General features: G+C 34.5%; 1 protein-coding gene across 1 annotated transcript in view; it reads right to left on the bottom strand.

The window, feature by feature from the left end:
- Positions 1-10537, bottom strand: part of LOC111083454 — a 15298-nt gene extending 4761 nt beyond the window's left edge. The window contains exons 1-3 of the mRNA XM_022379991.1: positions 10510-10537; positions 3023-3172; positions 532-643 (exon numbers count right to left, since the gene is read on the bottom strand). Of these exons, the coding sequence (XP_022235699.1) occupies positions 532-643; positions 3023-3172; positions 10510-10537 (290 nt within the window). The remainder of the gene's footprint in view (positions 1-531; positions 644-3022; positions 3173-10509) is intronic.
- Positions 10538-13779: the final 3242 nt, after the last annotated feature.

Raw genomic sequence — 13779 nt, 5'->3', positions numbered from 1 at the left:
TATATCTGATATTAATTGAAAGGATGAGGTAATATATATATATATCTGATATTAATTGAAAGTATGAGGTAGTATAGATATCTGATGTTAATTGAATGTACGAGGTAGTATAGATATCTGATATTCCAGTAATTAAAGGGATGTACAAATCAGGAATTTCAGTAGTGTAAGTAGGTGTAGAAATTTCATATTTCGTTAGTTGATATCTTTCTTGATGAAATTTTTGATTCCTGAGTTTTTGTTTTGTTTTTATTCTATTAAAACTATTGTATAGCAGTTTTAATCATTTATTTTCATAATAAACACTAAGTTTTAATTCTAAATGATTGTTAAATTTAGTGTCGATTATGAGAGAGAAACCATCCCTTTGTCAGATAAAACATAAATTTTAATTAATATCTTAGTTTAACTAAGTTTTACTTATTTAAAGCTTCAAGTATAGATAGACTATAGTAGTTAATACAACTCTTATAAAATGTAATATATGTAACAGCTTTTTCATGAAACTAAGAAACATAGCTGAAACCTTACCTGGAGACAAGATGCTCAGAGAATTTTTCAATAACACTTTGGATGAGAAGAGTTGATTGGCTGGTGTTCTCCTTTCCTACTAATGCAGTTGCTAAAGCAAAGTCATAATCCCCTGAAACAAAGGCAGAAACTATTATCCTAATTTCAAGTTTGATAAATAAAACAATGCTTAAATATGACACAAGTAAGATAGCTTGCACAAGGAATAATTGCTCTTTAATGTTATAATAAACTAATAGTTACTTTTTATTGTTAAGATTCCACAATGCTGTTGAGAAATGGGTGTTTTTATAATTCATTTTTGAGATCCATTCCTTTATAGAGGGTTGAGTATGTTATATTAAAACAATTTTTGAGTCTCATCATGTCATCACAGTTTATGTCAACATGTCTATTCATGCTCTATCTGATGACCATATTCTGCATCATAGTTCCAATGAAAAAGGGCTCCATTGTAAGACTTTTATGTCAAAACACACCACTCCTCCATTCTGATTTCTATAATTCATCTGGTGTATGAAGATAACAGTTTCCCAGCACTTTTTTTTTTCAGTAGTCCAGTTGCACAGAAATCCATAAATGCTGCATCTGGCAACTTTACTGATATGTTTTCATATGGAATAGTATGAATACCCATTTCATTCTTCAGCTACTTGAGGTTTGCAACAGTTAAATGGGAGGTATGACTGGAAGCCTTATGTTGGTGAGCGTGTACTCTTCTCACCTCAATTCCATGACTGGGGGTACCATTGCTACTAAGTACAAGGAATATTCCATCTCTGGAGTTCTGAATTTAAACACATTTTTATGATATTTGGTGTACCAATATTTTACATTGGAAAAGGCTGTTACATATTCTTCCCAAAGATAATGAATTTTTGGTAGCATCACACTACCTACAGAAATGCCAAACAGTGTTTCCTTTGTTTTTTGAATTTAGCACAAAGCTAGTTGAGAGCTATCAGTCCCTAATTTTGAAGTGATAGATTAGAGGAAAGGTAGCTAGTCAATCTCATCCACTGCTAACTCTCAGGATATTGTTTATCAATGAATAGTTGGATTGACCATCACATTATAGTGTCCCTATGGCTGAAAGAGCAAGCATGTTAAGTGATGGATTTCAATCCTGCAACCCTCAGATTTTAAATTGAGTGACTTATCAATACGGTCATTCCAGACACACCAAATAATGTCAAAATGTAGTTATGATATATGCCATTCTTTCATGACTTTATATCAACTGTATTTCTCATGTGACTTGCTGATTTTCGTATTCAAAGTTGATTTATGTAACATATTTAACTCTGTATTATACTTCAGTGTAAAATCACAGTGTCATGCAATACATTAATGAGTAGCATATGTTTCCAGAGACTGCAGGTACAATGAGTTAAGCTGATTACAGTGTTCTGATCATCTTCAAGACTGGATATATATGTGCTATGAATACAAATTATGTTTTCAAACTTGTATCCACCAATGAGCACTAGAAACCACTATTAACTTAGATCTGTCGACAAGCACTAGAAACCACTGTTATCTCATATCTATTGACAAGCACTATACACCACTAACTCATAACCTTTGAAAAACTTTTAGCTACCAATGTATAATTATTTTTTGTAGCTAAGTTAACATGTAAATGTTAGTTCTAGGAGATTAATCAAAAATAATTAATAAATATGGTAATTATGAATGTTTTTATAATGAATAAAAAATGGCATTAGTTTTTTGTTTTTCTTGCCTAAGTGGATTAACACCCTTACAGAATTTACAATAAGGATTGTTACTTTTCTTGCCGCAGTAGATTATCATCATTACAGAATTTACAATAAGGATTATTGTTTTTCTTGCCTAAGTGAATTTATGCCCATACACAATTTACAATAAGGATTGTTGTTTTTTCTAATTCTAACCTAAGTAGATTGACAACCACATAAAATTAATCGTTTTTCTTGCCTAAGTAGATTAATACCCATAATTAATTTACAACAAGAAGTTGAACAATACACATAGAAACTTTCACATTATCAAATAATGCACAGCCAATTATAACTATGCTACATCAAATTCAAATAATAAACTTTAAGACAAAGACTGTTGACTAGTTGGCTTAAGATTTTGAAATAAAATGGTATTCGATAAAAACAACTACTTAAAATTAATTAACAACTACCTGTATGATGTTATACTAGACATAACTAAAATTAATTAACAACTACCTGTATGATATTATATTAGACATAACTAAAATTAATTAACAACTACCTGCATGATATTATATTAGACATAACTAAAATGAATTAACAACTACCTGCATGATATTATATTAGACATAACTAAAATTAATTAACAACTACCTGCATGATATTATATTAGACATAACTAAAATTAATTAACAACTACCTGTATGATATTATACTAGACATAAATAAAATTCCACAAAAGGTTCTGAATAGTTTTTAGTGGCAGTAAACTAAATAGGACATACCAAAATCTAAGTTTTCTGTCACCAGATATTCTATCTCCTTGCTATCATACTCATTCAAAGATGATGTCCATGAAATATTTGGTTTTTTCTCTATGATTGAGCAAGAGTCAAAGCTGTCACACACTTTCAACGTAACTCCATGAGAGAGGCCTACAGGAAACATGCAAAGAAATTTATTAATTACAAACAAGTATGTGTTTTCTTATTCTAAAAATGTTTCAAAGTGTGTGTACATATGAGACTAAAACTGGTACTAAATTCAATAAATTTGATAAAGACATGAAAAATATTTCAGCTTTAAAATTAATTGAGCACAGAGATTTGTAGGTCTTTACAGTATAAAAAAACTGACATGCTATGAAGTGTTAATACACAAGAATTTACTGTTTAATTTTAGATTTTAAAAATGAGTATAAGATCAATCGAATAGAAATAGAAGAGGACATATTCGCTTCTTATCTTTTTTTTTTACCTCATGTGTACCAGAAGTAACCCATAGTCTCCCCTAACACTTCATCCCCCCAAAAAAAAGTTGTGTGTAATGCTTGAAAAGTGCTCTTTTTTTTTTCAATTAGCTCCTACCCTTTTAATGTTCTTTGCACACTGCTGGTGGCTGAGAAACTTCTTGGTTGATTTTAAAACAGCAGAGATAAAAAGATCAAAATGGTCGTATAATTCAGACAATGCTAGTTTAAACTGAGTTTTATTACAAAGTAGCACATTTTACTCTATTCTTATCTCGACTGTTTTATTTTCATTACTTTCGACAATTTTTTGGATAAACTTTTTGTTCAGTCGTGTCTATAGAACTTTAAAAAATTGAAATAAGAAAGGTTGGGATCTTTTATAAACTCAATGAATTTATTACTAGTTTTATTGTTTGCCTAGCTCATGACATACTGACCTAGAGGGGGCACTTAGTAGAGCGCATACCATCATCACATAGTGTTGATCATATTTGGCACTCAAAAAATACCAAATGTAGAATAATATTCTACATATATCCACCAAATTTCATCAAAATCCGATAATTTATGACTGAGTTATAGAGAAAAAATAATGTGAAAAATAAGTTCCCACGTTAACAGATAGGGATATTTTTTTGTGGCCATATTGTGAACTTGACCATCCAAAAACAAATCTCATCTAAATTAGGTCATAGTCCAAATGTATACTAACTGTCATCTAAATATATTCAGCTGTTTTCGAGAAATCTTGCTGACAAACACACACACAGGGGTGAAAACATAACCTCCATCCACCTTCAGTGGCAGAAGTAACAAAGTCACTACCTCTAAACTAAAGTTCACAGATCCAAATAAAACCTGTTAATAATATGATAATATTACATTAGCTGGTCTAAATTACATACATTATAAAGCCTGTTTTTTGTTTGTTTTAAAAAATTAGTTTTAGGGATTTTGTTACAAACAAACAATTTTGGTTTACTTACAAGTTTACTTCTTAATGAGGGTCAGAGGTAAGCTTACAACACTAAAATCCGAGGTTCAATTCCCCTTGGTGGTCAGAGTGCAGGCAGCCTATTGTGTGGCTTTGCAGTAAAACAAACATTAAACTTTTTGAAGTGTAAAGGCTATCCACTTGTATACACGAGTCCGTCAGACAAAAGTAGCAAAAAGTTGAAAGGAAGTTTAATATGTATCAACTTACACATGTACAAGTAAAGCTGAAAATGATACACCAATATACAAAGACGTTGTTTCAAGACTTAATTTCACTCTTTATTGATGTTCATCCCCAGCTTTACTTAAAAACTTACTTTCATGAATTGTTTCTCACTATATTTTTATTTATGCTCATCCTCAGCTTTACTTAAAAACATTGTATCAAGGCTCGAGTTTCATTGGTCTTTTATTGGTGCTCATTTGCAAGCTTTAGTTAAATGTCTAGTGAGAATCAAGCCTTGAAACAACGTTAAGATGAGGATGGACATGAATAAATGGCTAGTGAGGATCAAACCCTCAAACAGTGTTTTTAGTAAAGTTGAGGGTGAGCAGCGATAAAGGACTAGTTTTGAGTATCGTTATGGTCAAACGATGTCTAGTAAACGTTTCGAGTACGATTACAGACAAAATATCGGAAACAAGGAATCGTAATGATGCAACACTTGCCCCCGTCCCCAGTGGCTTAATGGTAAGTATGAAGGCTTATAATGCTAAAATCTGGGTTTCGGTACTCGTGTTGGGCACAACACACATAACTCATTATGTAGCGTTGCATTTAACAACAAAGAAATAAGTTGCAACACTTACCAATTCTTTATGCGTGAGCACAGTGCTAGCAGTAAATATAGCAATTAAAAACAAGAGAAATCAAAGAAATTCCTCCCCTCACCCTGCCGCCCCTTTTCGAAATTACATGCGTTTATATTGGATAACGTCAAATTTCACCTTCGCAAACTCAGAAAACAATTCTCAGATCTAGCATTATCAATTAATGATCCGAATCATTTTTTTTTGTAGTATGATGAGTCTCAATCTTAATTTGCCCCTGAAATTTGGTAGATATCCAATCACAATTTACAGATTTATTAACCCAAAATCACGAAAATGCCCCTGCTCCCCATTATAAAAAATGCTTCAGAGTGATCCGGATTTGGGAAGGACTGTTCCACACTGACTTCCCATCTTGTGTAAAATTTTCGTGTATATCGGTCTACTAATTTTCGAAATGCAGGAGAGACAGACAGACAGAAACACACACCCGATTGTAATACCCCCCCCCCCCCCACCGGGATGGGTGGGTGAGTAGGTAATAAATGACATCGAAAGTTAGAGATCGAAAGTGGAGATCTAAACAAAAGTAATTTGTCAGAGGAACGTAAAATTATAGTGTTAGTGTTCATGACATAAAAGCCATATAGTTATACATTATTAGAAAGAGTAAAAGATTTGCATTTCAAAAACGCTGAAGCCTATTTATAGTAACTGACATAGGGAAAATATACTTTGTCAATAAAGTTAAAATATTTCAAACAAGCCAACGCTAGTATTGATAATAACGTACGAATATTTCAAGTAGGTTAACGTTTATTTTGCTAGTAATTGTAAAGGTTTACTTGAGTAATGAAGTATGAATATCTGAAGCAGGCTTTCGATTACTTTACTAATAAAGTGTGAATTTTCAAACGTTTACAATGATTACAAGCTAAGAACCATAACAGCAGCGCCACCAGTTGTGAAAGATGTTATTTTACCAAATAAATGTATGTATAAATATGAAGTACAATTTGCTACAGTATTTTCTTCCACAGGAAAATATTTTCTTAAATTACTTAGGACTTTATTCTTGCCGCTAGTTCGTCGTGTTACCAACAAATTATGCGTTAATTTGGAAATATTCACATTTCATTAACAAAATATACGTTAACCTATTTGAATATTCACGCTTTAATATCAAGAGTAAACGTTGGCCCTTTTGAAATATTCACACTTATTAACAAAGTAAACATTAGCCTACTTGAAATATTCACGCTTTATTGTCAAAATAAACGTTAGCCTACTTGAAATATTCACATTTTATTAGCAAACGTTTGAAAATTCACACTTTATTAGTAAAGCATACGTAAAAAACGTATTTTAATGGATAGTCCGAAGGGTCATCCCTCCAACCTTTGGTAGCATTCAGTATAAATCGAGTAGTTGGCTTGTTTCCCTCTGGAGGGTCAATCTGTAAAAAAAAGTGATATTTATCTATGCATTGTTAGATAAGGTTTCAAATACTCGTTGTTGTGGTCAATGACATACGTGATCATGTAAGCTTAATATAAGGGTGTATTTAGGTTATAATCAAATGATAATCGGAAAGAAAGAACAACTATATTGTCTAAATGCCTCCAAAGATGTATATTCTCTTCACCGTTAAGAAGATCGCGCAATATGCCAGAAATTAACTTCAACACAGTCAGTCAAAAGGTACAAAGTTTGGCTTTTTTAGATATTCTGGCTGTCAAGGGCTACACAACGTTGTTTTTTTTAGATGAACTGGCTGTTGAGGGCTACAGAACATAGTTGTTTTTTGTTTTTTTATAGATGAACTGGCTGCCAAGGGCTAAACAACGTAGGTTTTGTAGATAAGGTGGCTGTCAAAAGTAACACAACGTAGGTTTTTTAAATGTACTGGCTGTCAAGGGCTATACAACGTAGATTTTTTTTTAGATTAACTCGGTATCAAAGGCTACACAACGTAGGTTTTTGTAGATGAACTGGCTGTCAAGGATTATACAACGTAGGTTTTTTGTTGATGAACTGTCTGCCAAGGACTATACAACGTAGATTTTTTTGGATTAACTCACTATCAAAGGCTACACAACGTAAGTTTTGTAGACGAGGTGGCTTTCACGGGTTACACAACGTAGGTTTTTGTAGTTGAACTGGTTGTCAAGGGCTATACAACGTGGGTATTTTAGATGAACATCTAGTTCAACCTTCAGTACACGTTTAACTCTAGAACGTTTGCTTCTGTTTCAACTTTCAGTAAACTGTTAACTCTAGAACTTTTGCTTCTATTTCAAAATTCAGTAAACGGTTAACTCTAGAACTTTTGCTTCTATTTCAACATTCAGTAAACGGTTAACTCTAGAACTTTTGCTTCTGTTACAACCTTCAGTAAACGGTTAAATCTAGAACTTTTGCTTCTGTTTCAACCTTCAGTAAACGGTAAACTCTAGAACTTTTACTTCTATTTCAACCTCCAGTAAACGGTTAACTCTAGAACTTTTGCTTCTGTTACAACCTTCAGTAAACGGTTAACTCTAGAACTTTTGCTTCTGTTTCAAACTTCAGTAAACAGTTAATTCTAGAACGTTTGCTTCTGCTACCTCTGGAACCTTTGCTTTTGTTCTCACCTTTAATACACGTTTTACCCAAGGCCTTTTGCTTCTGTTTTAACTTTTAATATACGTTAAACTCTAGAACTTTTGCTTCTCTTTTAACCTTCAATACACGTTTAACCCTACGACTTTTGCTTCTGTTTTAACCTTTAATACACGTTTAACTCTAGAACTTTTGCTTCTGTTTCAACCTTCAGTACACGTTTAACACTAGAACTTCAGATAATCTTAAATCAAACTCGACAATGAGATCTTTTGTTTTATTGTGGACTATCCTTAAAATCAAGTTTGTTTTATTTAATCAGTATATGAATATTTCATTACCTGTAGCCAAGGGATTGCTGGAGGCGCGTTTGTTCTAATGAAAACATCACTGTATCCAACACTGGTCATATCTGTTCGAAAAGCTTTAAGTTGGAACCTGTAAAGAGCATTTCCTTGAAGTCCATGCCAGGAGCTTGCTTCATCTGACATCCGTGCAGACCCAGGGATCACTAGCGGTAGAAGATGGTCTACTAATGGAGCAGTGTAAGTTTTGGGTGTCGCAAATGGAGAGACAATGCTTAGGTTGGTTGTGGCAAGCCCTTGTATGATTTAATAAAAATCTGTATGAAAACTTGGAAATGTTACAGTTCTCGTAACGAAATACTGAGGTTATTAAAGTTTCTAGTAGTCGAGTAAAACAATATAATATGAATTTCCTAATCGAGGCTACTTATCTGTATTATGTTTACACTAATTAAATCTATTTAATAGAAATGCATTATCACGATGTTCAACGCATGTAGATTTACTTCTGAAATTCTTTCTCTGTTGAGTTTGAACTCATGTTGTCAGTAAAACAAGTGACCAAAAATTTCCGAATGTCCTTCCTTTACGTATTGCAGAGCATGCGTCACTTCCATAAGTCTCCAGTCTGCCACCTTCCATGTGACTTATTGCGCAAGCGTTAGCGGTTCTCGTTTTCGCTCGTGCTGGTCACTTTGCTACAACATTTTTTGTGATGCAACTGTTTCCACCACTATCAGAATTTTATACCTTATGAAATTTGCGAATAACGTGCAAGACACATTATAAAATGCTATGTCAGCTATAAATGCTATTTCTTCGTTTTTCTGATATTCATCACGAATGCATAACGATTGCTTTTCGAATATGTCTCCACAAACGTAATTTTTCCTGATATATTGAGGCAATACCATTTCAATAGTTAAAATCTTAATTCATTTCAAACTGCTTCTCACTGTTAAATCCCCTGCCCTTTAGATATTAAACCTAATTCCATGTGCGTGACGATGAGAAACAACCGTTTCTCACCGCCCCTGGTTGTCTCTCTCAAGCTCCTTCAGGAATTGATATATCTAACCTAAATAACTACCAAGTAATTCAAATTAGACTAGATTGGAGTTTGTTGAAGGCCTAACTGACTTCAAAGGTTGCAGAGCTGGTTTTATCTACTGTAGTGTTAGCCCTAATCCTGATGACGTTTCTTTTCTAGTAAGTATGTAATATATTGAAACTATTCCCATTACACTTGAAAGGCTTATATGACATTATTTCCTGTTTAACCTTTCTAACATTCTCTCCTGATATTGTAATTATACACTTCATATTTCTCTTCTGTTATTTCTCAAGTGTTTAATCCTCTCTTATTGTTTTTATTTTTTTACCCACCGTCAGTTTTCTTGTCTAGTTTTCAGACACACTAATTACTGGTTATTTTCGTTTATTTTTAAATCTTCCTTATCTACCTCCCCCCTCCTAGTAACTTAGCGGTAAATTTTTGTGGGTAGTGCGTATGTAGCATTCTCTTTAACAATTAACAATTCTTACCTGCGAGTCGAAATGCTACTGTTTCTATTACAACGTGGTGGCTTGTATGTTACTTTGACACGTCTGGCTGTGTTGCAAGGTATTTCGTCCTTTAATCACATATATACATTAAAAACTTCATTTTTTCGTGTTTACAAAAACTTCATTCAACGTATTTCCAGTTTATAGTTCTAGTGCGGCCTAGTATCGATGTAAACAAGTTGGGTCTTTTTGACCCACATGTTTTTGTTGACTCCTCCATAAGGAATTTTAAGGGCATTTCAGATTGTTATTCATCTATGGACCCTTTGTTTCGTATTCTTTGAGTTAATAAGATTATTTCCTAGTCATCATCCAAATCCAGATTCCATTTGGATTTGGATCTAGCAGTTTCAATTGTCATCACCCCCAATGGCACAGAGATATGTCTGCGGACTTACAACGCTAGAAAACGGGTTTCGATACCCATTGTGGGCAGAGCACAGATAGCCCTTTATCACAACAAATGGATATCGATATTCTACTTCACTTTACTTCAGGTTTTTTATTCTCTTTTTGTCGTGCTACAGACAACAGGAGAATATAGACTTGTTTTAAATTTTCTCATTTGTTATCGAGATATTCCTTCTTTCTAGTTGTAAAATATGAGTATCTTATTAAAGTTCAATTGTCAATATTTTTGGATGTCGATATTTCAAAAGACGCTTATTTACATCATGAGTCAACTATCTTCATTTTTCACTTGGTGGTGAGATTTATCAGTTCCTGACCAATCTTCTGCCATCTGGCTTGGGAACTCTTTCTTTCACATGTATAGTCACACATTTATCTGGTCTACCATACACATTCATGAACTATTCACCCATCTCCTTTGCCTCTGCTTTTTCTCGAGTTTTATGTGCACAATACTTTTCTATTTTCCAAACACATCCTCTCTGATTTGGGAATGATGACTTTTTTTGCATGAGAATTCCAATGGATCACACTTACGTGAGATACTGTCAGTGGATCTTGCTCCTTTATGAAGTCTATCCTCGGACATGTTGTCTATTGGAATTCTCCTACTACACCCGATCTGGATTTTTCACCGATGCCTCTCTTCAGGACTATGTTGATGTGTAGTCTGTGGTCTTCTCAGATGCTCCATTCTCACATCATTATGTTAGAGATTTGTATTAATCTACACGATTTTCAGGAGTTCCTACCCTTGTTATACTACTCTGGATTGTAGTACTCAAAATCTCTCTGAATGTAGTGACATATATCAACAAGTAGGGCAGATCTCAGTGAAACAGCTTTTTTGCTTTGGTTTCCTGGCTCCATCCACATCATGTCTTTTATGAGCTGGTATTGCATTGGTTGTGCTAAATGTTCAGGTCACCTTGTGCTTGATGCATTAGTGATGGAAGTACATCATTTTATGATACTTTTATAGTTTCCAGTTCTAGTTTTTATAGCAGTGTATACTTTGCACACATTTATGATATTTTATTTTATGATATTTATTATTCTCTTACTTATCCACCTCTTCATCTATTTGGTCAGATAATGGCCATGTTCAGTAGGTCCCATTGTCCAGTTCCAGTTCTTATTGTCCCAGGCTGGTCTGCTTCATCATGATTTCCACTGCTCCCATGTATCTCTGAGCAATTTTATTCTATTGTTTTTGGTACATATTCCACAACTTTGTTTGCCATCTACACCTTCATGGCTGGCTGTTAGGTGGTCCTTTTTCACCATTGATGTTTCTCATACTCCTTTTGGAAAACCCTGTACTTGCATTCTAATAGCGCCATTCTATCAAACATTTGAGCTGCAAGATATAGTCACCACTGTGTTTTCTCCTGTAGTTTTTCATATTTTTCAAGAATGGTATATTCCAGTTCAAAAAGACCCCAGTAGTTTATACCTTATGGCAATTCTCGTTCTAGGATCTCGTTCCATCCACATTAACTTACTGGTTTGTGAAGTTGTTCAGTTTTGTTTATCATTATGTGCACAAGTATGGATTTAAGAATACCTCTCATCACATTCACCATTTGGTCACTTTACAGGCTGGCATGGGGACGAATCTGCATATATATTTCTTACTATTTTGACAGTCATTATATCACTATATCTTCAGTTTAAGGATTCTGTTTGTCATTTGTGGTTACCTTTCAAACCTAATGGAATCTGTCTTTTGTGAGTTTTGTATATTATACCCATTGTTAACCATTACCAGGGTGCTTGGGATTGTGAAGAGATTTAACTTCAAAACAAACAATACTATATGCACACATACACACACACAAATAAACAAGAATTAAATCGGTCTTTTCTTATGTCTCAAGATTCTGTATTCACATCAATTTTTCTGGCCAGGACTCTCACATGCTCTTTAGCATCTTTGTTTATTCTAGGCAACCCACGTACTTCAGTATCACCCAACACCTGTGTGTGTCTATATAAAAAATATACTAAAAACATGGTCTCTCCTTCTGTGTGACAACACACATGGGTTCATCCAGTCAGGGCTCTCACACGTCACTTATACCTATATTGTTTGCTCTAGATAAAACTCCATCCTCTATGCTAAACTTCTATGATATGGTGTGGCCTTTTGGAAGTGTTTGATGATGCCTTGACAGGTACCTTTCCCACTTCTGTGTTCACTTCCTTGTGTGGCATTAGATATGTTGGAAGTGGGACAACAGTTATCATTAGATGTCTCAGCTCCTGCCAGGATGGGATCACCTTGGTTGTTTTTGTACTTATTTGTGAATGTCTGATGTTCCCCCTGCAATGTCGTCACATTGTAAAGCCCTTCCTCGGGGATTGTTTGAGTCTTTCTTTTGTTCGTACTGAGCACCCACTAATTTGGGTGATTGTGTGTTTCACTGACTATCTTAGATATGGATAAAGATGGGTTACTGTCTGAAGTATTTCCTTTCATAATACGTTTCTGGACTGCTCTCCCAATAACCTTCTTTTGTAAAGCAGGACACAGTATTGCTCCTATTGTCTTTGCCATTACCATTTACAAAACTGACCCCTGGGCCACCAAAATCAAGGGCATTATGGGCGAAGAGATACCCTGATGAGAATAATATTTTACTTCAGAATGTTCTTTAGGATCAGTCTTTTTATGAGGCTAGTCCACTACATCCACTTTCCTTCTAATTCAATTCTGCAAATAATTTTCTAGTTCTGAATTCTCCTCTGACTATTACTACCTACCTTGTAACTTGTAGTTATATAATTTCATGTTAGTTGGTTTCGCTACAATGTGGGTATTCCTACTTTCAGTATTTCAGAGGTAAGTCTACCTGACATGAATTTTACATTCTGAGAATTAAAATGAGTTTCAACCGATGAAACACCTCCCCACACACACACACCCATCACAACCGAAACTTCATAACGACAGCAACTTTTATTAACATTTAAACTATGGTAGGAAAACAGAGCTGATGTAAGTTTCACTGAAGCTTGCTCAATAAGTCATGTGGAGAGTGGAGTCACATAAATTGTTAACAGCATGAGTTCAAACTCAGAGGAAAGTGCCTGTTTGAAATTAATTTTAATTCTAAAATCGTAAAACTCTAAAGCACACAGGATCAACAACAAAAGGTGAGGGTAACTGGTGATTTCACACTTGAATCAAACTGCACTTTTGGGAAATGCTTGGGTTACTGGGTTTCTTTTCTGATGTTTGGTAGAAGAATATACTATTGTTGTATCTTTTTGTTAGGTGTGTGTGGACACATACGTACTGTGGTATCTGAATGTGGGGCTATAGTACTATTGCATCAATACCTTTGGTAGCTAAACGCGTGACGACAGTGGTGTGGCATCTGTATGGGGGCTAAACGTGTGTGAACAATTATGTGGCATCTGTACGGTGGCTGAACACGTGAAAACAGTGGTGTGGTATCTGTATGGTAGTTGAACGCGTGACGACAGTGGTGTGGTATCTGTATGGTGGCTGAACACGTGAAAACAGTGGTGTGGTATCTGTATGGTAGTTGAACGCGTGAAGATAGTGGTGTGGCATCTGTATGGTAGTTGAACGCGTGACGATAGTGCTGTGGCATCTGTATGGTGGCTCAGT

Source organism: Limulus polyphemus, unplaced genomic scaffold (assembly GCF_000517525.1).
Source record: "Limulus polyphemus unplaced genomic scaffold, Limulus_polyphemus-2.1.2 Scaffold9609, whole genome shotgun sequence".
NCBI lineage: Eukaryota > Metazoa > Arthropoda > Merostomata > Xiphosura > Limulidae > Limulus > Limulus polyphemus.
Note: the sequence above shows the minus strand (reverse complement) of the source record. Positions and strands in the feature narration are given on the sequence as shown.